General features: G+C 37.9%; 1 protein-coding gene across 1 annotated transcript in view; it reads left to right on the top strand.

The window, feature by feature from the left end:
* The first annotated feature begins 4961 nt into the window (after positions 1-4961).
* Positions 4962-27216, top strand: part of KIAA1549L (KIAA1549 like) — a 316552-nt gene continuing 294297 nt past the window's right edge. Inside the window, exon 1 of the mRNA XM_053689305.1 lies at positions 4962-5112. Within this exon, the coding sequence (XP_053545280.1) occupies positions 4962-5112 (151 nt within the window). The remainder of the gene's footprint in view (positions 5113-27216) is intronic.

Below are 27216 nucleotides of genomic sequence, written 5' to 3'. Positions count from 1 at the left end.
GAACTTTTTACCACTCTTCCTTGCTCTGGTGAATTTGTGACTATCCATATCAGTCTGTGGATTCCCATCTTAGCGGACCACTGCAGCTTATCACGGAGGCTTCACGGTGAACCGGATGCCTGCTACCACTATCTGGCGTGTCAGCACCGCTTGGCAGAGTCGCCATTGAGGAGTCAGCCGAACGGCTCTGAAGTTTCGGTCCGCCTACTATTGCACTGCATGTGCATATTTGTTTGTGAGTATATCATCTAGATCACGATCTTTTGGTTGTCATATATTGGAACTTGCTGCACCAAGAGCGCCTCTTTTTTCTTTTTGTCTTCCAGGACATATTCTATACTCAAGATGAGGCCTAACTATACTAGTCGCTGCCTACAATTTAAGATATTTGCATATGGAACCTTCGTGAGGATCCGAATGCGGAAACAGGTAGCCTACTCGTGCCGTTTGGCTCTTTTTCAGGGCAGCAGAAATACAGTACTGGGAGCTAGCTGGTGATTGGTGGCTACATACATTTGTCTCTTGTCATTGGCTTATGAGAAGTGTTCAGCTAGCTCCCAGTAGTGCGTTGCTGCTCTAATGCTGCAATAATAAAAATGCTATTACATATATATATATATTTTTACTTTTATGACCCTTTATGCAGTAGGTCTTAAATTTGATAGATCCAGAAGTGAACCCAGTGAATATATAGGTCATTAAAGGGACATTAAATACCAAATACATTTCATGCACCTTCCTCTAATTATGGTTTCTATGGTAACCTAGGTTACACTGCATGTATCTGAGGAAGAGCTGTTGCACAGGTGCAAACAAACATGCCAGCACTGGAGTACAGTGATTGCTAGATTTTAACATGGCTGAACCCATGACTAAAGGGAGATGGGGAATAATAACCTGAATACTTTACTGATAAACCGTATGTAGTCTTTAATGTCCCTTTAAACACTTGTATTACCTTTTATTATGTAGACCGACCTATATATAAGTACCATTGATAGAACCCATCTTTGCTATTTTCTCCTCATTATTTAATAACAACAATAATAATAAATCATTTACCATAAAATAATAAATATAATGAAAAACTTTTGACCCCAGAGAGGCTGGGTGAAAAGGCATAAAAAAAAGCATAGATTGTTTTCTAGTATCTTAAAGGAATTATGTAAAAAATTGAGATACAGCACTGGTTTCAAACCTGTCCTCAGGCCTCACCAATAGGCCAGATTTTTAGGATTAAAGGGACAGTCTAGTCCAAAATAAACTTTCATGATTCAGATAGAGAATGTCATTTTAAACAATTTTCCAATTTATTTTTATCACCAAATATGCTTTGTTCTCTTGGTATTCTTAGTTGAAAGCTAAACATATGAGGTTTATATGCAAATTTCTAAGCCCTTGAAGGCTGCCTCTTCTCTCAGGGCATTTTGACAGTTTTTCACCACTAGAGGGTGTTAGTTCATGTGTGCCATATAGATAACACTGTGCTAACGCACGGGGAGATCAGATGAGCCAGCTCTGATTGGCTAAAATGAATGTCTGTCAAAAGAACTGAAATAAGGGGGCAGTTTGCGGAGGCTTAGATACAAGGTAATCACAGAGGTAAAAGTGTATTTAGATAACTGTGTTAACTATGCAAAACTAGGGAATGGGTAAAAAAGGGATCATCTATCTTTTTAAACAATAACAATTCTGGTGTAGACTGTCCCTTTAACTTGGGTGAGAGCAGGTAAATAAACATGTTTATTAATCAGGTGGTTATTTCACCTGTGATTTATGTATAGATATCCTCAAAATCTGGCCTGTTAGGGAGGCCTGAGAACAGGTTTGAAAACCAATGAGATAGAGAATACAATTTTAAACTACTTTCAACTTTACTTCTGCTATCTAATTTACTTTGTTCTCTTGTTATCCTTTGCTGAAAATGATATCTAGGTTGGCTCAGTAGCAGCAATGCACTACTGGGAGTTGGTGATTGGTGACTACACATTTATGCTTCTTGTGATTGTCTCACCCAATTTGTTCAGCTAGCTCCCCGTAGTGCATTGCTGCACCTTAAAGGGACACTAAACCCATTTTTTTTCTTTCATGATTCAGATAGAGCAGCAATTTTAAGCAACTTTCTAATTTACTCCTATTATCAATTCTTCTTTGTTCTCTTGCTATCTTTATTTAAAAAGCAGGAATGGGATGCATAGGAGCCGGCCCATTTTTGGTTGAGAACCTGGTTTATGCTTGCTTATTGGTGTGTAAATGTAAGTCTCCAATAAGTAAGCGCTATCCATGTTGCTGAACTTAAAATAGGCTGGCTGCTAAGATTTACATTCCTGCTTTTAAAATAAAGATAGCAAGAGAACGAAGAAAATGTGATAATAAGAGTAAATTAGAAAGTTGCTTAAAATTTCATGCTCTGTCTGAATCATGAAATATTTTTTTTTGGTGTTCAGTGTCCCTTTAAACCAAAGATACCAAGAGAATTAAGCACATTTAATAATTAAACATTTTTTTTCTCTAACTGGAAAGAAATTATTGGGGTTTCATGTTCCTTTAACTCCTCTGCTGAGACCAATTAGCTACAGATATGTGGCAGGGTTATGCTGTCAAGTCTGCAGCCTGCATTACCAACTCTTGGTAAACCCATAATTTTTTAGAGTAAAGTTACAGATAAAGTGGGCAAAATAAATCATAATTATATATTGTCATTTTTGCTACAAAATTAAACATTTCCTATTACGTGAAAGTCAAAATGAAGCGTTCATGATTCAGAGCCTGCAATTTTCAGATACTTCAATTAACTTTTATTATCAAATCTAATTTGTCCATTTCTTATCCTTTGTTTAAAAACATTCCTATGTTGGCTCTGGAGCAGAAATGCACTACTGGGAGCTAGCTGGTAACTGTGCGGGCCTAGCTCCCAGTAGTGCATTGCTGTTATCAGTCTGGTGTAGGCAAATGTTCTAACCCTGAGTAGGCTCTGTTATTGCACTTTTATATCCCTTGAATATGCTGCAGTTTGACTCCACTACAACTACATAGTGATTGCTTAAAGGGTCACTGTACCCAAATTTTTTCTTTTGTGATTCAGATAGAGCATGCAATTTGAAGCAACTTTCTAATGTACTCCTATTATCAAATTTTCTTCATTCTCTTGGTATGTTTATTTGAAAAGCAAGAATTTAAGTTTAGATTCCGGCCCATTTTTGGTGAACAACCTGGGTTGTCCTTGCTGATTGGGCAGCACCAATAAACAAGTGCTGTCCATGGTTCTGAACCACAAATTTGCTGGCTCCTCAGCTTAGATGCCTTCTTTTTCAAATAAAGATATCAAGAGAACAAAGAAAAATTGATAATAGATGTAAATTAGAAAGTTGCTTAAAATTGCATGCTCTATCTGAATCACAAAAGAAAAAATTTGGGTACAGTGTCCCTTTAATCAGTACAGGAGCTTATTTAGATCTGTCCTTAAAGGGACAGTCAACACAAAATATTTTATTGTTTAAAACGATAGTTAACCCCTTTATTACCCATTCCCTAATTTTGCACAGAAAACATGGTTGTATTAAAGGGACAGTCAACACCAGAATTGTTGTTGTTTAAAAAGAAAGATAATCCCTTTATTACCCATTCCCCAGTTTTGCATATCCAACACAGTTATAATAATACACATTTTACCTCTGTAATTATCTTATATCTAAGCCTTTTGCTGACTACACCCTTATTCAGTTCTTTTGACAGACATGCAGTTTAGCCAATCAGTGCTTACTCCTAGGTCACTTTACATGCATGAGCTCAATGTTATCTATATGAAACATGTGAACTAATGCCCTCTAGTGGTCAAAATGTATTCAGATTAGAGGCAGTCTTCAAGGTCTAAGAAATTAGCATATGAACCTCCTAGGTTTAGCTTTCAACTAAGAATACCAAGAGAACAAAGCAAAATTGGTGATAAAAGTAAATTGGGAAGTTGTTTAAAATTGGATGCCCTATTTAAATCATGAAAGTTTTTTTTTTACTTGACTGTCCCTTTAATACACTTATCTTTGTGATTACCTTGTTTCTAAGCATCTTCTGACAGCCCCCTGATCACATGACTTTTTATTTATTTTTTATCTATTGACTTGCATCTAAGCCAATTAGTACTGTGTTGTTAGAATCCACTGGAGTGAGCTCAATGTTATTTATATGGCTCACATGAACTAGCACTCCCCTGTTGTGAAAAGCTGACAGAAATTTAAAAAAGTATATTAATATAACCATGTTGGTTGTGCAAAGCTGGGGAATGGGTAGTAAAGGCATTATCTATCTTTTTTAAACAATAACAATTTTTTTGTGTTGACTGTCCCTTTAATAACCATAATGAGAGATAAAAAAACGTGCATTTTATAAAATATGTCCCTGGATAGTTAAAACACAGACTTTGCATTAAAAAATAAACAAACAGTTTAAACACACACACGTTTGTGCGCAGAAGTGTAACAAGCAGTGGTTACATTGATTTACACACAGGGAATCTGTAGAATTCACAGCATCAGAACATCCAGCAGAGGTCTCATTATTCCAACTTTCTTTTTGTCTCAAGCAGGTGTCCCATCTCAAACTATCCAGTAGAGGGCCCCCTAACCCAGTCCCAGATCATTGTAGCAATGTATGCGTTTTTTTAGCTGGTTGCTACGTGATCTCTTTCTCAATGAAAAGACGTTTCCAAGCTGCAATAACAGTTACATCCCCAGAGCAACAGAAAAGCTGAATGACCACACCTCCAACTGACCACAGCAAACCTGCCTGGGTCACTCACCTAGAAGCAGTATGAGCACCTAGCACCAAAGCAGCCAAGGACCTCTCAAGTGCCAAAGGACTTCACCTATCCATTAGCAGCTATAGGTGCCACCTCCAATGACAGGGGGCTGTGGCCCAGTGGGTGCTTCTGTCTCATGCATTGGGATCTTGTATAAAACCCACTAATGGCTCCAGCTAAGTGGCATTCTGATGATGGGTGGATTGGGGTCATACCCGGAGCATGGCATGGACCTAGGAGCCCTCTAACAGCAAAATGGGCCATATGTGCAGCCATGCTGCTTTTGGCATTATCATCAGTGATACAAGCCGAGGAAGGTAAGGTGTTGTGTGTGGGGTTATTCCTAAATGCATATATAGAGCTGGGTTAACCTGTTAGCTGCCAGAGTGCTGTAACCCACCAGCCAAATAATGCAGCACTGACCTGCACCTGGCACTAACTCACTCAAATCACTTGCGGAGAGCCAGGGGCCCTTTATGTAAACTGATAGGTTATGGTGTATTCAAGGAATATATATTACATCTAGTAAGGCATATCCATGTAAGTGTTGCAGTACAGATGTGTTGTGTGTGTATGTGGCAGAGAAGATACAGTGCTGAGATATCTGCAGCTCATAAAATGTACTGTGTTCTGATACATTCATATATACACATTTTTATTAGTATCTAATTACACTACTATTGTCTTATTATGCACCCACTACAGCACTGCATGAGTTAATTTCCTATTTTAATATAATGGATGATTGAACAAAGTCTTGATCGTTATTCGATTCAGTACAAAGCAATGCAAAGCAGTTGACATACTGGGGTCCTTTATAACTTAACCGGTTGGTTGCCAGAGAGGAAAACAATGTGTTGCTGTGTAATGAGCTGCTGACCTATCAGGAGGCCATATAGACTAATTAAATATCTAATTATTGTATAGAATAACTAATGAGATCATATTGGTGTCCAGTACTCTGGGGACACAATGATCCCCAAATGTAATGCCCTAAATGATGGTGTTGCAGTACCATAGAAAATATTATTATTATTTTTAAAGAAATCAGTGCAAAAAGGAAAGTGACTCTGAGCTCTGGAATATCCATTATTTTTTGATTAGTTAATGTGCTAAAGAAGTACAATATACAGGCTAGTAACATCCCTGCTGGCTGTAAAAGGGTTAAAAATATATCCAATTTGCATATGCATATGGCACAGTGTAGAAATGACTGAGAAAATGGCATTACTTCAAAAAATTCCAATATTGTGAATATTTGTAAAGGAATATGGTATTGTCTCTTGATGGATATAGTTGAGAACCAGTGTTTATCCAGGTATTTTGATTAATAAATATAACATTCTGAGCATTTGGATCTTCTTTAATGATTTGGATTAAGGTTGAGTTGATTATAATGTCAGTCACATTATTTTATTTGTGGATATACAGTATGGGCAATTATGGTACACAAATCAGGATGCTGTCTATATCAATTATTTCATATGTTACCTCGATTAGTGGGATTGTGTTATATGAAACAATGCATATTGGACACTTAGCAGAGTACACTGTCTTATTTAAAGGGACACTGTAACCAAAATTTTTCTTTCGTGATTCAGATTGAGCATGACATTTTAAGCAACTTTCTAATTTACTCCTATTATCAAATTTTCTTCATTCTCTTGGTATCTTTATTTGAAATGCAAGAATGTAAGTTTAGATGCCGGCCCATTTTTGGTGAACAACCTGGGTTGTCCTTGCTGATTGGTGGATAAATTCATCCACCAATAAAAAAGTGCTGTCCAGAGTACTGAAACAAAAAAAAAAGCTTAGATGCCTTCTTTTTCAAATAATGATAGCAAGAGAACGAAGAAAAATTGAAAATAGGAGTAAATTAGAAAGTTGCTTAAAATTTCATGCTCAATCTGAATCACGAAAGAAAATTTTTGGTTACAGTGTCCCTTTAACTATGCATTTTTCTAGTAATGCTATGTTGCGTTATATATAGATTCAGGATATAATGTGATATTTTGTAAGCTGCATTAATTAAACCATGAGAAAATAAGATGTGATTATTAAAACCTTTTTATTCACCTTAATTCAAATATTAAATATTCTCTGTTTTACAAAAGTGATCTTGTCAGGTAAAGGGACAGTCAACTCAAAAATGAAGTTTAAAAAGATAGATAATCCATTTATTACCCATTCCCCAGTTTTGCACAGCCAACATGGTTATTATATTAATAAACTTTTAACCTCTGTGATTATCTTGCATCTAAGCCTCTTTTGACAGCCCCCTGATCACATGACTATTTATTTTATAGGATTGCCCCTTTAAGTGTGTTCTGAATCATGGCCCTAAAACCTTTTTATTCAGCAGTACCAGCTAATATCGTTAGTATGAACACCTTAGATGCTGCTGAAATCTCACAGGAAAGTATTTCAATGGCTAGGAGATAACAAGATATATTAAATTATTAAATGATATAAGCATTTTTCTTAATGAACATGATTGATGGGAATGTAGTATGTGTTATTTAAATAGATACGAAACCCAAATTTGTTCTTTCATGATTCAGATAGAGCATACAATTTTAAGTAACTTTCTAATTTACTCCTATTATCAATTTTCCTTCACTCTCTTGCTATCTTTAATTGAAAAAGCAGGAATGTAAAGTTAGGAGCCGGCCCATTTTTGGCACAGCACCTGGGTAGTGCTTGCTGATTAGTTTGCTACATTTAGCACCCAATCAGCACGTGCTACTCAAGTGCTGAAATAAAAATGGGAATACATTCCTAAAAAGATAGCATGAGAACGAAGAAAAATTGATTATAGGAGTAAATTAGAAAGTTGCTTAAAATTGCATCCTCTATCTGAATCATGATAGAAAAAAAAATGGCTTTAGTATCCCTTTAATGTGTTTAAATACAATATATGTAAATTTATCAGGTAAGCACATTTCAATGAAAATGAAATTAGAAAATGTAGTATGGGCTATTTACCCTGTATATTGCTTATTTTGAAAAAGGATTCTGAGCCGTCACATTTTGTTTAAAGTGTAAACTAACTATTAATACTTATTCATATTGTATCTATGTAAATATGTAAGTTGTCCTTGTAAAACATTTGCAGCAGTGTATGTATGTATGTATGTATGTATATACTGTGTGTGTGTATATATATATATATATATATATATATATATATATATATATATATTAGTGCTATGACTAATAATCACTACAGAATCTGGAACTGGAATTGATTCACAACATTTTCGGTTATAAAAGAGACTTAAAGCTGCAACAATAAAATGTTCTAATTATATTATTTTCTCATTTCACTATTATTAGCCTTTACTTATGTATTTAACTCTCACAAAAGGGGAGAAACATGTTTAAAGGGACATTACAGTGTAAAATGTCAGAACTAGCGACCGTGCAATGATATACGTTTAACCACCCCCTACAAATGTGTTAATAACATGGTTAAAGTACTGTTTGGGAGCTGCAGAGAATTGCTGGTCTCGAGTGAATAGAGTTAGTAGTCTAATCAGCAGCAGCAGCAGTTGCATGATCTAGCTTTGTGACCACCATTGCTGAATGGTTCAGTAGCTGTGTTTAGCTCCAGCACACTAGTGCATTGCCAATTCGAAGCTGATTTTAACTGTGTGCTTAACACCTTTGCTGGGTTTAAAGACTTAGGGCTGGATTACAAGTGGAGTGCAAAATTGCGCCCTTTTGCGGACGTGCGATAATTAATCAGCCATTACAAGTGGCTAGTTATTGCTACCGCAAGCTTGCGGTAGCAATTAGCGCTTATAAAAATAACCAAATGTGCCCCAAAATACAGTGTAGTGTATTTTATAAAATAATAAAGATAGCAGCATCTTTATTTGTTAATAAAATAACTGCACTGGGGCTAAAGTTGGTGGGTGTGGGGTGGTGAAAGTGTCTTTACATTGTGGTCTATAGGAACTGATTGTTCCCTGTAAATATATATTTATATGCTTATATATTTAGTAACTGCTGCCATCACTGCGCTACTTACCCCTTCACTGAAGGAGTCTATGGAGTCTTCCCAGCAATGCGAATGCGAGTTCGCAGTGCTGTTAACTTCAAATACCAGCGCACATTCGCCTGCGCTGGTATTACAAAGTAGATCGCTAAAACCGCTTTCTTGAAAGCAATATTTAGCACTCCACTTGTAATCTGGCGCTTAGTTCACTGCTTTTCAAACCTTTCCTAACAGCCTAGAGTTTCACTATATCTGCACTGGCGCACAGGTGAAATAATCAGTTGATTAGTAAACACGGTTATTAAAGGGATATGAAACCCCAAAGTTTTCTTTTGTGATTCAGAGCGCATGCCATTTAAAAAAAAGTTTCCAATTTACTTCTATAATAAAATGTGCTTTGTTCTCATGATATTCTTTGTTTAGATACCTAGGTAGGCATTTGGCGCACTACATGACAGTGCTGCTATCTAGTGCTCTTGCAAATGGACAGCATTTTTGCAAAACTGCTGCCATATAGAGCTCCAGAAATGGGCCGCTCCTAAGCATATGTCCCTGATTTTTAACAAAAGATACCAAGAGAACTAAAAAAAATTTATAATAGAAATAAATATTAATGTTTTTTTTTAAATTCACAGCACTTATAGTGAATAATAATAAAGATAAAATTGTGCAGATAGAAAATAAATATTACGTGATACATTTTCCAATTGAGGATTCATAGATATAGTGTCCATGCACCATAACTCCTCCACTAGCGCAGAGCACAATGTAGTCCAATACATTCAATTCCTTTAAGGCTTTATTCAAATATGGATACACTCCAGGCTGCTCCTCATCACGATGGGAATCAAACTCCAATCGTCTCAACTGCAGACAAACAAAGGAACATAGGGGGCGCCACATAGCATATCACAATATCATCACTTTGTATTAAAGATTTAACCCTTTGAGTGCTAAGCTGAATTCTATATTTTTCTGTTTTTTACTATTTCAAAAAAACTTTTTTTTAAACTTTTTTATTTCCCCCCCCCCAGATCCCCAAGACTTATACCATTGGAAAGGTTATGCGATTACCTTTCCAATGGTAGGTCTTGGGGGTCTGTAGCTGCTTATATCCCTGAGATACAGGTTTCTAAGCAGCATGCCCCCTTTCCCTATACTTTGTATGGAAAATTTTAAATAAAGTTGCGCGGTGACGTCATCACGTCATTGCACGTGACGTCACCGCACGTAACGGGAAGCCCCGGCGAGGCCTGTCACTATGCAGGCCCGATCGCCGGGGTAGGAGCTGGTGGGGGCCCCCAGATTGGAAAAAAGTAGTTGAGTGCTAATGACGGCTCTGAGCCGTCATTAGCACTCAAGGGGTTAAAGGGATAGTAAAGTTCAAATTAAACTTTCATGATTCAGATAGGGCATGCAATTTTAAACAACTTTCTAATTTACTTTTAGCATCAAATTTGCTTTGATCTCTTGTTATTCTTAGTTGAAAGCTAAACCTAGGTAGAAACATATGTTAATTTCTAAGCCCTTGGACGCTGCCTCTCATCTAAATGCAAGAGGGCGGTAGTTCATGTGTATCATATAGATAACACTGTGCTCACGCACATGGAGTTATTTTAGAGTCAGCACTAATTGCCTGAAATGCAAGTCTGTCAAAAAATAAGGAGGCAGTCAGCAGAAGATTAGATACAAGGTAATTACAGAGGTAAAACATATATTTATATAACAGTGTTGGTTATGAAAAACTGGGGAATCTATCTTTTTAAACAATAACAATTTTGGTGTTTACTATCCCTTTAAATACCACTCACATATAAAATCTGGCCTGTTAGGGAGAGTTGAGGACAGGTTTGAAAACCAGTGACTTAGCTGTAAACAAGCAAAAAGAACATTTATAAAACATTTTTATTGCAACTCTGTCACTACACTACAAGCCAGAATTACTTAATCAGTTATTAAATATAACATACAGAAAAAAAAAATAGTTTTGAGTTTTACTAGTTTTAGAGACAAATTACTCATTAAGGGATATAGAACTTCAAACTGGCATTGTTGTCAAAAGGACTCCAGAATTGTTATTGTTTAAAAAGACAGATAATCCCTTTATTACCCATTCCCCAGTTTTACATAACCAACACAGTTATATTAATATACTTAGTACCTCTGTGATTACCTTGTATCTAAGCTTCTGCTGACTGCCCCTTATTTGAGCTCTTTTGAAAAACTTGTATTTTATCCAATCAGGGCTAAATCATAAATAACTCCACAAGAGTGAGCACAATGTTTATCAATAGGGCATATATGAACTAGCACAGTAAAGGAGTGAAAAACTTTCAAAATGCACTGAGATAAGAGGAAGACATCAGCAAGCTGGCTATGCTGTAAATGCAAGTCAGTAATAAAGTCACCCCATACAACAGGCTTGGTTAGCCCAAGTCACTTTACATTGGTTTATTAAAGGGACTCTAAAGTTAAAGTTAAAATGAAAATGTCATGATTCAGTTAGAACATGCAGTTTTAAGAGGCTTTCCAATTTACTTCTATTACAAAATTGTGCACAGTCTCCTACTTCTACTGAGCATGTGCAAGAGTTCACAGTGTGGGGCCTATTTAACAAGGGTCTTTTGGACCTGATCTGACAGTGCGGATCAAGTCCGACAGACCAACCACGCTGAATGCGGAGAGCAATACGCTCTCTGCATTCAGCATTGCACCAGCAGCTTTTGTGAACTGCTGGTGCAATGCCGCCCCTTGCAGATTGGCCGCTAGCAGGGGGTGTCAATCAACCCGATCGTATTCTCAGAGCAGGCGGACAGGTTATGGAGCAGCGGTCTTTAGACCGCTGCTTCATAACTGGTGCTTCTGGCGAGCCTGCAGGCTCGCCAGAAACACGGGCCCTCAAGCTCCATCCGGAGCTTGTTGATTACGCAATTCTACTTTCAGATAGGAAATGCAATTTTAAACAACTTTCCAATTTACTTTTATCATCAAATTTGCTTTGTTCTTTAATATTCTTTGTTGATTGCTAAACCTAGGTAGGCTCATATACTAATTTCTAAGCCCTTGAAGGCCGCCTCTTATATCAGTGCATTTTGACAGGCAGCCAAACCTTTGACAGTTTTTCACAGCTAGAGAGCGCTAGCTCATGTGTGCCATACAGATGACACCGTGCTCACTCCTGTGGAGTTATTTATGAGTTAGAATTGATTGGCTAAAATGCAAGTCTGTCAAAAGCACTGAGATAAGGGGCCAGTCTGCAGAGACTTAGATACAAGGTAATCGCAGAGGTAAAACTGGTTATGCAAAACTGGGGAATGGGTAATAAAGGGATTATCTATCTTAAACAAAAAGCTAAAAAGTAACTGTCCCTTTAAAGGAGCAGTTTTACTGTAAAATTGTTTCCATTTTTACTCCTTCACCAGAAGGCTAGACATGTAATGTTTGACATCTAGGAGTCAAGGAGGTCTGTGCAGTTTAGAGGTGGAGTGAAGCTATTGGCTGGTGGGGATAGGGGTTCTATATGAGAAAACAGCACATGGGGTTTTTGGGAGTTCTGCATGTACTTTTTTGGTGGAAAGGTAACCCATGCAAGGAGGGGTTAATAATTCAAAAAAGTTAGTTTTTTTTTAATGTATTTTCTTTAGCTGGACAATAGTTATTGATCTGGCTGTTGAAAAAATCTAGCAGTTCGCAAAACTGATGTAATTTTAGTTTTTGTGTTTGCCAAACTACAGTTGCAGAAAGCTGGTTTTCAAAATCTACAGTAGCTAAAAAATGATCATTTGTTCATTAATGGATTTTGACTTATACAGCTGTTAATGTGTTCAATTTTACATCTCGCTCCCCTAGATGTAAAGTGTTAAAAGGCCCTTTACCATAGGTATTTAAAAATGTGAAACAAATGTATTGTTTTTAAACCATTTGAATAAATATATATATGTGTGTGTGTATATATATATATATGTATGTGTGTGTGTGTATATGTGCCTGATTTTTTAGTCCATCACAGGTGAAGGTTGTAAGTGCAAAACTGATCTATTACAACGTCTTGTTAGAGTTGCTCAGCAGCCAAGTAGCTTGATGTTAAATGATAAAGAGGGGACGTTTATGAAGAACTTACCAATATTTAATAATCATTTTATCAATAATTAATAACCTTTTTGCCATGTGTTATAGGTGGGGAGAATCAGACAGATATCCAGGTGTGCTCTGTATTTCCATGAAGCTAATATTACTTAGCACAGGACAATATTACAGAAAATACTAGAAATACACTGTATGATCAAAAATATGTGAACACTTGACCATCACATCTATATCAGCTTGTTGGTCATATTCCCAAACCATAGGCATTAATAGGGAGTTGGCCCCCTCTTTGAGTCTTTAGCATCTTCCACATCTCTGGGAAGGCTCTCCACAAGATTTTAGAGTGTGTCTGTTGGAATTTGTGCCCATTCAGCCAAAAGAGCTGGTTGAGAAGGTCTGGCTTGTAATTAGCATTTCAATTCATGCCAAAGGTGTTCAGTGAGGTTAAAGGGACAGTTTACTCAAAAAATGTCTCCCCTTTAATTTGTTCCCAATGATCCACTTTACCTGCTGGAGTGTATTAAATTGTTTACAAGTAGCTCCTTTACCCTTATATTGGCATTTGAAATTGTTGATTTAGCATGTGGTATCCCCACCTATTCTGAAAGTTTGTGGCCGCGCGTACCAGCTATAGATAAGCTTTGTAAACACAGCCAGCAGAAGAAATTACACTCCAGTGGGATATAGCAGAGATAAGGTAATAATACAATGTTGATTTTCCATTGTTCTCTCAAAGTACTGGCGATTGTTTTAAGGACAGATATAAGATAAAGAAGCAGGTATATTTGCACAGTGTGATACAGTAATGAGATCGGATTATACCTACAAGCTCAACCCATTTTATTAGGTTGTGGCTTCAAAACACAAAATCAGAGCTTTAATATACACAAATAAGCCTTAAAAAGCTAATTTTCATACATTTTTTACTCTGCAGTTGGTAAAAAAAGCAATTGTAAACACATTAAGGGAAAAACTATTTTACAGTATACTGTCCCTTTAAGGTCAGAGCTCTATGCAGGCCACTCGAGTTCCCCTACACCTACTTGTCAAACTTGTCCTCATGGACTTCGCTTTATGCACAGGGGCACAGTCATGCCAGAACAGGGAAAGAGCCTTCCTCAATTGGTGCCACAAAGTTGGAAACACCCAATTGTCTAGAATTAGTTTGTATCCTATGGTATTAAGATGGCCCTTCACTGGAACTAAACTTCCACTTCACAAATATAGCACTTACAGTTGATCAGGACACATTTAGTAGGGCAGAAATGTTACAAACTGACTTGTGGCATTCTATGACAGTGCCCCATTTAAAGTAATTGAGCTGTTAATTATAACCCATTGTACTGACAATGTTTGTCTATGGAGATTGCAAGGCTGGATTGTATGCATCTGTTAGCAATGTGTGTGGTTGACACACCTGAACTCATTAATTAGTATAGTAGGTTTAGGTGTATATACATAAAGTCCAACAAAGTATTTGTGTGAATGCGTTCCTTATGAAAGAATAATGAACTGATTCCATAGCTTGAGAGTAAAAACTGACCATGGAATCTTTTTTTATTTCTAAAATGTTGGTTGTGTAAAGTTGTACCAAAAGCGGTACTCCTCCATATATAAAGAGATAATTCTGTAAAATTGTTTTTCCCCAGTGACTTGTTCTACCAGCTGCAGAATATATCATATGTGGGATATTGCTCCATTAGATTTATTCTTATATATAAAATTGCTGTTTTTGCTCATTGAAACTACTAACTATTCAAGTAGATTGAGCTTACAGGTAGAGACGACCTCCTTATCTTCTATCTCTTTATATACTCAAAGGCTCTTTCTATATGCACGAAGGACAATACATAAGGCCAAATTATCAAAATGTTGCTGGCATGGAGAGAATTACACAAAAACTTTGGTATTTTTTTAGACCTTATATTGTAATATAGGAGTATCTCCTTCACATTCAGAGCCCTGTATAGTGAGATAGACATCTCTTAAGGTAAGATTTGTGTTTCTATAATTCTTTAAATGGAATTTGCAATATAATGAGATGCTTGAAATCATCTCACCTTGGGCTCTGAGTTTTAGATCATTTGGCCTTTAGGGAGGCAAATTAAAGTTAACATTAACATTTTAGCACCTCTCTCTCCAACCCCACTGGGAGGTTGATTAGCTGTTTCCTCTTGTTTACATATCTTTATTAGTATAGAACAGGCATCCTCAAACTTGGCCCTCCAGAGGTTTTGGAACTACATTTCCCATGATGCTCAGCCAGCTGATATGCTTGCTGAGCATCATGGGAAATGTAGTTCCAAAACCTCTGGAGGGCCAAGTTTGAGGATGTCTGGTATAGAATGTGGTTTTAACAGGTAAACACCGCTATTTAAAATGACAAAATAAAGGAAAAGGAGTTATTTGTGAACTATTTAATACACCCTAGAATGTAAATTGGATCATTGGGAGCACATTACATGAGAGAAAATTGTATATACTGCCTGCTTTAAAGGGACAGTCTAGTCAAAAATAAACTTTCATGATTCAGATAGAGCATACAATTTTAAGCAAGTTTCTAATTTACTCCTGTTATCAATTTTTCTTCGATCTCTTGGTATCTTTATTTAAAAGAGCTGGAAAGTAAGCTTAGGAGCCAGCCCATTTTGGGAGTCAATTAGAACGTTGCTTAAAATTGCCTGCTCTATCAGAATCATGAAAGTTTAATTTTGACTAAAATATCCCTTTAAGGCAACGTATTACTAGAAATTTATATAGCCACATCATTATATTTTCCCTTTTTTATTTTCATGCATGATAATTTCATGAAAGGGAAATTAAGGAAATTGTTTTTGCCCCTAAAAGTGGCCAATTTAAAATGTACTATAGGTTCTTGTTTGTTTTTTTAAAAAAATTTAAAAAAATTTGTGTGCTGAAAAAAGTGCACTTGTTTTTATACTTTTTGACTTTGGCCAGTGAGCAATCTGTCCCTAGGGATGAATTTAGCACAAATATGCGGTTCCGTTTTCAAGACCAGTTTAACCTTTTTTATGCATAAATATATTTTTATTAGATGAATGCACAAGCATGAGAGGAAATAAGCCAAAAAGAGTGATGTGAAAATATCCAGATTTCTATTCCCAGTCGTGCAAGTGTGCAATTTAGGCTAATTTAGATGGAATAGCATAAAAATATCCCAACTAGCTATTCTCTAAATGCATATCCCAAGTTGGGCTAAGATGATTTTGAAACAAACTAAATAAAACAATATTCAGCTTGCAGTTGGACATATAGCATGTCAGCTATACACAAATAACTGGCGTCCAACTGACATGAGCTCAGCTTGTCAAAGCTAGACCAATTTTTTGTTAAATCCGGTGATCTTGAGTCACAGAGTTCCATACATAAAGCAGTAGAGGCTGCCTTGGAGCCCAAGCTTGTTTGCATCAAGATAATGGGACAGTTGTGATTCAGATAAACTTTCCAATTTAATTTTATCATCAAATTTGCTTTGTTCTCTTGTTGTTCTTTACTGAAAGCTAAAACTAGGTAGGCTGAGGCTCATATGCTAATTTCTAAGCCCTTGAAGGCCGGGTCTTATCTCAGTGCATTTGGACAGTTTATAACAGCTAGACAGTGCTAGATCATGTGTGCCATATAGATAACATTGTGCTCACTCCTGTGGATTTACCTAGCAGTCAGCACCCATTAGCTAAAATGCATGTCTGTCGAAAGAACTGAAATAAGGGGGCAGTCTTTAGATGCTTAGATACAAGCTTAAAACAGGTAAAAAAAAAGTATCCATTAATATAAAAGGTCAACTGTGTTTGTCCAAAGCTGTCATACGCAGTAGAGACTGCGCGAGGACAAACACACCTGGCCTTACACAAACTAACTGACCGGTGTGATGGGGCGTGACGTGGGCGGGGCCGGGAGTGACACAGACGGGGCCGGACGGGACATGGGCGGGGCCAGGTGGGCGTGAGAGAGCTCAAAAGAAGGGGGATAGAAGGAAAGCAAAAGACAAAGAGGCGGGATAGACAGAGCAAAAGAGAGGGGGAGAGAGAGCAAAAGAAAGGGGAGAGAGAGAGCAAAAGAGGGGAGAGAGAGCACAAAAGAGAGGGGGAGAGAGAGGGGGAAGAGAGGGGGGAGAGAGAGAGAGAGCATAAGAGAGGGGAGAGAGATAGAGCAAAAGAGAGGGGGAAGAGAGAGAGCAAAAGAGAGGGGGAAGAGAGAGAGCAAAAGAGAGGGGGAAGAGAGAGGGGGAAGAGAGAGAGCAAAAGAAAGGGGAGAGAGAGAGCAAAAGAGAGAGGGGGGAGAGAGAGAGCAAAAGAGGGGGGAGAGAGAGCAAAAGAGAGGGAGAGAAAGACATCAAAAGAGTGGGGGGAGAGAGAGCAAAAGAAAGGGGAGAGGGAGAGCAAAAGAAAGGGGAGAGAGAGTAAAAGAGGGGAGATAGACAGCAAAAGAGAGGGGGAGAAAGGGGAGAGAGAGCAAAAGAGGGGAGAGAGAGCAAAAGAGAGGGGGGAGAGCGCAAAAGAGGGCAGAGAGAGCGCAAAAGAGAGGGGGGGACAAGGGGGGGAGAGGGGGGGGGGAGGGGGAGAGAGAGAGCAAAAGAGAGGGAGAAGAGAGAGAGCAAAAGAGAGGGGGGGAGAGAGAGAGCAAAAGAGAGGGGGGAGAGAGAGAGCAAAAGAGAGGGAGAGAGAGAGAGCAAAAGAGAGGGGGGAGAGAGAGCAAAAGAGAGGGGGGGGAGAGAGAGCAAAAGAGAGAGGGGAGAGAGAGCAAAAGAGAGAGGGGAGTGAGAGCAAAAGAGAGGGGGAGAGCGCAAAAGAGAGGGGAAGAGTGAGTGCAAATGAAAGGGAGGAAAAGAGAGGGGGAGAGAGAGAGCAAAAGAGAGGGGGAAGAGAGAGAGAGCAAAAGAGAGGGGGAAGAGAGAGAGAGCAAAAGAGAGAGGGGGAGAGAGAGTGCAAAAGAGAGGGGAAGAGTGAGCGCAAAAGAAAGGGAGGAAAAGAGAGGGAGGAGAGAGACAGCAAAAGAGAGGGGGGGGAGAGAGAAAAAGAGAGGGGGAGAGAGAGCAAAATAGATGAGGGAGAGAGAGAGCAAAAGAGAGGAGGGAGAGAGAGAGCAAAAGAGAGGGGGGAGAGAGAGAGCAAAAGAGAGGGGGGAGGGACAGCAAAAGAGAGGGGGGAAGAGACAGCAAAAGAGAGGGGGGAGAGAAAGACAGAGCACAAGAGGGGGATAGAGAGAGCAAAAGAGGGGGATAGAGAGAGAAAATGAGAGACAGCAAAAGAGAGGGGGAGAGAGAGCAAAAGAGAGGGGGAGAGAGAGAGCAAAAGGGAGGGGGAGAGCGCAAAAGAGAGGGGGGAGAGCACAAAAGAGAGGGGAAGAGAGAGCGCAAAAGAAAGGGAGGAAAAGAGAGGGGGGAGAGAGAGAGCAAAAGAGAGGGGGAAGAGAGAGAGCAGAAGAGAGGGGGAGAAAGAGAGCAAAAGAGAGAGGGGGAGTGAGAGCAAAAGAGAGCGGGAGAGAGAGCGCAAAAGAGAGGGGAAGAGTGAGCGCAAAAGAAAGGGAGGAAAAGAGAGGGGGGAGAGAGAGAGCAAAAGAGAGGGGGAAGAGAGAGAGCAGAAGAGAGGGGGAGAAAGAGAGCAAAAGAGAGAGGGGGAGAGAGAGCGCAAAAGAGAGGGGAAGAGTGATCGCAAAAGAAAGAGAGGAAAAGAGAGGGAGGAGAGAAAGAGCAAAAGAGAGGGGGGAGAGAGAGAGCAAAAGAGAGGGGAGTGAGAGCAAAAGAGAGGGGAGAGAGAGCAAAAGAGAGGGGAGAGAGAGCAAAATAGAGGGAAAGAGACAGCAAAAGAGAGGGGAGAAAGGGGAGAGAGATAGAAAAAGAGAGGGGAGAGAGCGCAGAAGAGATGGGGAGAGAGAGAGCATAAGAGAGGGGTGAGAGAGAGAGCAAAAGAGAGGGGAAGAGAGGGGGGAAAGAGAGCAAAAGAAAGGGGAGAGAGAGCATAAGAGGGGGGAGAGAGAGAGCAAAAGAGAGGGGGAGAGAGAGCAAAAGGGGTGGGATAGAGAGCAAAAAAAGAGGCGGGAGAGTGAGAGCATACATTCGTTTGTTCAAATCGAATTCCGAATGTTTATATAACATTCTAACATTCTATTTTCTAATTTTTCAATAAAATTAGAAAATATTCGTTTGAATAATAGAATATTAAGCTATGTATTCATTCAATTTCGAAATGTAATATTCAAATTCGAAATAGTATTTCTAGTCTACAACTGTGTTTAATTAATGTAACATTTGAATTCAAAATAGTATTTCTAGTCTAATACTGTGTTTTTTAAATGTAATATTCGAAGTTGAATGCTACAATTCAAAATAGTATTTCTAGTCTACAACTGTGTTTAATAAATTATATATTTGAATGCTACATTTGAATTCGAATGTCACATTCGAATTCTAAATAGGATTTCTAGTCTAATACTGTGTTTTATAAATGTAATATTCGAATGTGACATTCGAATTGTAAATAACATTCGATAATAGAATTTTTAAGAATATTTATTCTTATCAAACATTCTATTATGTAAATCGAATTTCTACAATAACATTAGTTCTAACATTCAAATTTGAATATAAACACATTCGCCCATCCCTAACGCTCAGGAACCTAGCAGCAAGAGTGACTAGTGCAAAAATAACATACTTTAATGAATTAGAGCATTTTTTAATTTTTGCTTTAGAATTTATTTTTAAGCTTTAGAAAGAGCCATTATTTACCTCTTGTACAGAAATCTTCATACCTTGTATATTCAGTTTGGATCCCTGATTGGAAGACCAAACAGCAAATGCAATTTATACCCAGAAAGATGGATATAGATTCATTCAAGGACTGCACAGTGTTTAGGTGATATTGATTCAGAGAGAAATATATTAACATGAAATAGAAGCCATAAAATGTATTTTCAGCAATGCTTGCCAAGGAGTATAAATCAGTTTGTTTAAAAACCAGTCTCCATGGAGACATACTTTTCTCCAGCCAATCAGAATGCATTGTCTTTCTCAGTGCTCCTACTGTTTTCAGACATAAGATGCCAAAATCCTAATGGTACAAGAAAATTGTACCCACTCTTAGAATATTACATATTATATTTTAATCAGATGGCAATATTTCTTTTTGGGTTTAATGCAGACACAGTATATACAACAATTAATCAAACAAAAAACATTTAAAGCAACAATATAGTTAAAAAAATAACACCCCAAAGAAAAGGAAATAAGTGTATTTTATTTTATTTCATTTTAGAAGTACTGCAAGTATAATATCAACTGTAGTATTTTGTATCTAATCTTTTGTCAATACTATTATCTTTTATTTTAAAGGTACATTAATGGGATAATAAAAAACATGTAATTACAATGTTTTTGCAGTCTTCTAAGTAATTAATGGGACATGAAACCCAATGTTTTTGTCTTTCATGAATGAGATAGAAAGTGGAATTGTAAACAACATTCTAATCTACATCTATTAACAAATTGTCTTTATTCTCTTGGTATCTTTGATTGAAAAGCAGGGACGTAAGCTCAGGAGCGTGCATGCCTGCAGCACTATATGACAGCAGTTCTTAAAGAATGTTATCTTTTTCCAAGATCACTAGCTTGCAGCACTATTTCCTGTCATGCAGTTCTCCAGACACGTACCTAGGTATTTCTTCAACAAAGAATATTATGGAAACAAAGCACATTTGATGATAGGTGTAAATATGAATCTTTTTTTAAATTGTCTGCTTTGTCTAAACATTTTTGGGTTTCATATCCCATTAACATTTTGTTTGCTGCACTTGTTTTTTAATAGTCAACTTCACCATCCACTTTCCTTATTTGGAGGAGCCAATCTGAAGTTCAGTATGGGGATGACAGAGTTTGTCACTGCTATTGTGTTAACAAAATCTCCTTTGTTTAAAATAAGATGAACTGCACATTAGGGAAAGGTTAGGCTAGTGAAGCCAGACATGTTCTTACAGTTTTCAGGATTGGAAGATCCACAATTTTACAGAGAAAAGGGGGTAAAATCAACAATGAAAGCATAGCACAAAGCTGCATAATTAAAGGGACATGATTCAGATACAGCATACCATTTTATACAACTTTCCAATTTACTTTTATTATCAAAGTTGCTTCATTCTCTTGGTATCTTTTGTTGAAACTGCAGCAATGCACTACTGGGAGCTAGCTGAGCAAATTGGGTAAGCCAATTACAAGATGCATTTGTGTGCAGCCACCAATCAGGAGCCAGCTCCTAGTAGTGCAATGCTGCTCCTGGGTCTGCTTTTCAGTACACATGTGCTGCACCAAAAAATTTGGTTGGAGTGTCCAAATCTTTCGGACTGAATATTCGGTGGAAATTTATTGGCCTTGAATATTCATTTGCTGCACTATTCGGTATTCATTTAGTTTAAAACAGAATTTTAATGTGCTCGAAAGTCAGTATTACCGCTCTTCCTCTTCACAGAGCCCCAGCCAGGGAAAGAGGAGGCTTTCAGGGCCAGCAGGTACTGCTGTTGTTTGTTGCCAAGAGGCTTGCTCGTTTCCATGGGGATAATGTCACATGCTTTGTGAAAGCTTCAGCATTATACTGTGCACTGCTTTAGTCAGGTGTCATGTGACTCTGCCCCCTACTGTGCACGTGTACAAGTGCATTCTGCTGAAGCTATGGACTGGATAGCACCTTTCATATATGGAAATGCCTAGGACAGGGGGGAGCTTGCTGCAAACAAAACTATGCCTGAATTAAAGGGGTTAATGGCTGTTAAACAGAAACCGTTTTGCAGGTAATCTTTGGCTGCTTTATATAGTTAGAAACTTATGTTAGTTCATACTGTTTTATGTACTTTTAAATGTAATTTAAAGGGACATAATAGCTTTATGCTAACTCACTTGAAATTGATGCAGTATAGCTGTAAAAAGAAGCTGACAAGAAAATTTCACCTGAACATCTCTGTGGAAAAAAGAAGATATTTTACCTCAAAATTGCTAAACCTCACAATAGTAAGTGCTCAGTGAAAAGTCCAGCTGCAGGTTGAAAAAAAAATTAAATATGTATTTTTAAGTGTATATATGTCTGTTAATACATATGTACAAACATAATATATATATATATACAGCTATACAGCATCAGAGATGTATATGTATCTTAAAGTGAATGTAAATTTTAATCCTAAAGTGCCCGGTTTTTAAAACTTTGATTAAAAACAGGGGCACTTTACTTCATCAAAATATACATTTCACTCCTGTTGTGACATAAATACATACCTTTTAAACTTCACAACAGCTCCAGCTTCCTCCGGTCTCACAAGCCATTTCTGATGTCAGAAATGATTGATAGGTCATCCTCCAATCAGGATTCAGTGTCTGATTCACTGCTGTGATTGGAGGAAGCCGGATGCCTCATTTTAGACCCAGGAAGAGGCTTTGGAACGGGTGGAGGAAGCTGGAGCTGCTGTGAAGATTAAAAGGTAAGTTTATTTTCACAACAGGAGTGAAATGAAAATTTTGATGAATTAAAGTGCCCCTGTTTTTAATCAAAGTTTTAAAAACGGGCACTTTAGCATCAAAATTTTAATTCACTTTAATGTTAAAGCCCTTTGTCTGCCTTTTTTTTCTTACACCTTACACCTCATATCTTTGAGCCTTTAACTTTTTTGTGCAATATTTATTTTAAATAATTTATTTAAGATAGTGTTATTATGTGTGTATTTTTGATGTGCTTTGTGCAACTTTTTAGTTTCTCTAAACAGTTAACTAGTGCTCTGAAGTAGCAGTAATGATTCTAGCATAAATCACGATTGCGCTCACACGTTTACTTTCAACGCGTAATATGAATGGTAAGCCCAATGAGCACAAACCCCCATGATAAACCCCTTATCGCTCAGGTGCAAACGTTTGGACTCCACTCGTAATCTAGCGCAAAATGTTTCAAAAGCAAATTTAAAGTAGTTTAGAAGAAAAAAACTCTTGAAAACACTTCTAAGGATATTTATTTGATCTGACACGATCAGATGTACATGATAACTTGGACTGATGTCAGCTATCACTGTGCAGTGTGTTACAGGGAACGATAAACTGTTGCATATTTAAAGGGGCATTCTAAGGCAAAAATAAAGTGCTCTAATTCATATATAAACATATATAAACAATGCGTTCGCATTGCTGCAAGTCAAGCTCTCATGAGAGAGCAATTCCATAGGCTCCAATAGGAGCTTCGTTTTCATGCTGACAGCCACGGCAAACAACCTAGCGCAGCCCTTTTTAAAAAAATGAAAATAAAAAGATGCTTATATTTATATTTTATTTAAATGTGCTGTCCTCTTTATTTTGGGGGCAATTGGGGCTTTTTATTTTTTCCAGAGGTCTGACCTCTGGTTAATGGAGCTTAGCGTAAAGTGAAACCGCGAGCTCACTGTAGCATTAACCAGCCACTTGTAATGGCTGGTTATTTAACATGCACCCATAAACGGGAAAATGTGCCCCTTTAAGAAGTCTTTTGCATTGCTTGAGTTGCTCAGCAACATACTCTGAGACACTATTTTTATTCTAAAAACTACCAAGCTGCTTAACATTAAATGAAAACGAGGGTTACACCTAACAGCACCTGACAAGATTTTAATGTAATAATGTTATAAGGAAGTATGCAAATCTCCAGCAAAAGTGAAATCGAAAACCGTAACATATGCACTTACAATACAAACATGAGCATAGTTAGCAAGCGTCACTAATGCAAAAAAGATGATCTCTGACCAATAGGAGCATTTGAAGTCTAATACAACATTAACTATAATACTGACTGCCCCATGAACCCTTTTCTAAATAAAACAGGCAGTTTCCCTAAATAATCAGCTATGGAAACAGCAGTTTATGAACGCAGGACCATCAATTTTACCCTGGTGAGAATATCATTTTTTGCTGCAAATGTATCAGTCTGCAGGCTAAAGCATCTGCTTCAGTATCTTGTAAATAAGCATATACTTCATCATTTTTATGTGAGAGTCTCTGCTTTTCTCTGTTAAAGAAAGAAGCTTTTTTTTTTTGCCATCTCACAGAGGTCTGCTTTTCAGACATAGGCATTTGTCTTACCAAAGCCAGAGAACTGATATTTCTCAAAGGAGTTTAAAGCTTTCGTATTAACGTCTTGTGTAACAACATATTCTGGATAAATGAATCTTAAAATGCGCAGCATAACACTGATACGCCATTTACATCTCTATTCAGTTTACTGCCTTATGCCAGTTTTAAAGTATTAAGCAAATCCTTTATTTGTATTAGTGAACAGTGATCAAAATAAAAATACACTTAGACCTAGATTTGGAGTTTGGCGTTAGCCGTGAAAACCAGGGTTAGAGGCTCCTAACGCTGGTTTTAGGCTACCGCCGGTATTTGGAGTCACTCAAAATAGGGTCTAACGCTCACTTTTCAGCTGCGACTTTTCCATACCGCAGATCCCCTTACGTCAATTGCGTATCCTATCTTTTCAATGGGATCTTTCTAACTCCGGTATTTAGAGTCGTTTCTGAAGTGAGCGTTAGACATCTAACGACAAAACTCCAGCCGCAGGAAAAAAGTCAGTAGTTAAGAGCTTTCTGGGCTAACGCCGGTTTATAAAGCTCTTAACTACTGTGCTCTAAAGTACACTAACACCCATAAACTACCTATGCACCCCTAAACCGAGGTCCCCCCACATTGCCGACACTCGAATATTTTTTTTAACCCCTAATCTGCCGACCGCCACCTACGTTATCCTTATGATCGGAACAGCCAATAGAATGCGAGCTCAATCTGATTGGCTGATTGGATCAGCCAATCGGATTGAACTTGATTCTGATTGGCTGATTCCATCAGCCAATCAGAATATTCCTACCTTAATTCCCTTAAAGGAACCGTCATTCTTCAGTTGGACGTCGCCGGAAGAAGATGGGTCCGCGGTGGAGGTCTTCAGGATGGAGCCGGTCGTCATCGGATGAAGATAGAAGATGCCGCTTGGATCAAGATGGTTGCCGGTCCGGATCGCCTCTTCTTCCCGGATAGGATGAAGACTTTGGAGCCTCTTCTGGACCTCTTCAGCCACCGGATGATGGATCGCCAACCCCCGCTTGGGTTGGATGAAGATTTTGGAGCCAGGACGGATCGGTGATACCTGGTGAGGTGAAGACAAGGTAGGATGATCTTCAGGGGCTTAGTGTTAGGTTTATTTAAGGGGGGTTTGGGTTAGATTAGGGGTATGTGGGTGGTGGGTTGTAATGTTGGGGGGGGGTATTGTATGTTTTTTTTTACAGGCAAAAGAGCTGAACTTCTTGGGGCATGCCCCGCAAAGGGCCCTGTTCAGGGCTGGTAAGGTAAAAGAGCTTTTAACTTGAGTAATTTAGAATAGGGTAGGGCATTTTTTATTTTGGGGGGCTTTGTTATTTTATTAGGGGGCTTAGAGTAGGTGTAATTAGTTTAAAATTGTTGTAATATTTTTCTTATGTTTGTAAATATTTTTTTATTTTTTGTAACTTAGTTCTTTTTTATTTTTTGTACTTTAGCTAGTTTATTATTGTATTTATTTGTAGGAATTGTATTTAATTAATTTATTGATAGTGTAGTGTTAGGTTTAATTGTAACTAAGGTTAGTATTTATTTTACAGGTAATTTTGTAATTATTTTAACTATTTTAGCTATTAAATAGTTCTTAACTATTTAATAGCTATTGTACCTGGTTAAAATAAATACAAAGTTACCTGTAAAATAAATATTAATCCTAAAATAGCTATAATATAATTATAATTTATATTGTAGCTATATTAGGATTTATTTTACAGGTAAGTATTTATCTTTAAATAGGAATAATTTATTTAATAAGAGTTAATTAATTTCGTTAGATGTAAATTATATTTAATTTAGGGGGGTGTTAGTGTTAGGGTTAGACTTAGCTTTAGGGGTTAATACATTTATTAGAGTAGCGGTGAGCTCCAGTCGGCAGATTAGGGGTTAATAATTGAAGTTAGGTGTCTGCGATGTTAGGGAGGGCAGATTAGGGGTTAATACTATTTATTATAGGGTTAGTGAGGCGGATTAGGGGTTAATAACTTTATTATAGTAGCGCTCAGGTCCGCTCGGCAGATTAGGGGTTAATAAGTGTAGGCAGGTGGAGGCGATGTTGAGGGGGGCAGATTAGGGGTTAATAAATATAATATAGGGGTCGGCGGTGTAAGGGGCAGCAGATTAGGGGTACATAGGGATAATGTAAGTAGCGGCGGTTTACGGAGCGGCAGATTAGGGGTTAAAAATAAAATGCAGGTGTCAGCGATAGCGGGGGCGGCAGATTAGGGGTTAATAAGTGTAAGGTTAGGGGTGTTTAGACTCGGGGTACATGTTAGAGTGTTAGGTGCAGACGTAGGAAGTGTTTCCCCATAGCAAACAATGGGGCTGCGTTAAGAGCTGAACGCGGCTTTTTTGCAGGTGTTAGGTTTTTTTTCAGCTCAAACAGCCCCATTGTTTCCTATGGGGGAATCGTGCACGAGCACGTTTTTGAGGCTGGCCGCGTCCGTAAGCAACTCTGGTATTGAGAGTTGAAGCTGCGTTAAAAATGCTCTACGCTCCTTTTTTGGAGCCTAACGCAGCCTTTATGTGGACTCTCAATACCAGAGTTATTTTTATGGTGTGGCCAGAAAAAAGCCGGCGTTAGTTTTTCGGGTCGTTACCGACAAAACTCCAAATCTAGCCGTTAGTGTATAATAAAGACCTCAATTGGAAGCAGCAAAAACAGCTTTAATGGTTAATTTGTAAAGGAACACTTTACTGTAACATTGTTATTTCCTTAATGTATTTCCAATGACCTATTATACCAGCTGCCAACTATTAAATGTATGACAATGTGTTCCTTTATATTTATTTTTAAACATGAAATAGCTGGTTTTACCAATTGAAATCAAAACCTAATTTAAATGGGCTGAGCTTGCAGAACTATCAGACTTCTCTATCACTCTGTATACAAAAAACACTTCCTTGTCTTACCTTTTTCTGTATACACAAGGCCAATACTTAGAGGGAGAAATTAAAAGTGAACATTTTAATACCTATTTCTCTTACTCCTCACTGGGCTGCTGCTGCCTTTTGTTTTACATAGATTTTATTTAGAGAGTACAGGCATATTCATATTTTCAGTACAGGTATTAGTTTTTACAGACAAAAGATAAAATGAAAGTAAATGAGCTATTTGTAAATGATTTTATACAGGGTTCTTCAAACCACGGGTTGGGACCCATTACTGGGTCTCAAAACCATGTTTACTGTGTTGCAACTTGTGTGTATGTTGTATGAGAGTGTGTGTGG

The sequence above is a fragment of the Bombina bombina genome, chromosome 7, assembly GCF_027579735.1.
Source record: "Bombina bombina isolate aBomBom1 chromosome 7, aBomBom1.pri, whole genome shotgun sequence".
Classification (NCBI taxonomy): Eukaryota; Metazoa; Chordata; class Amphibia; order Anura; family Bombinatoridae; genus Bombina; species Bombina bombina.
This window is presented reverse-complemented; position numbering and strand designations above follow the sequence as displayed.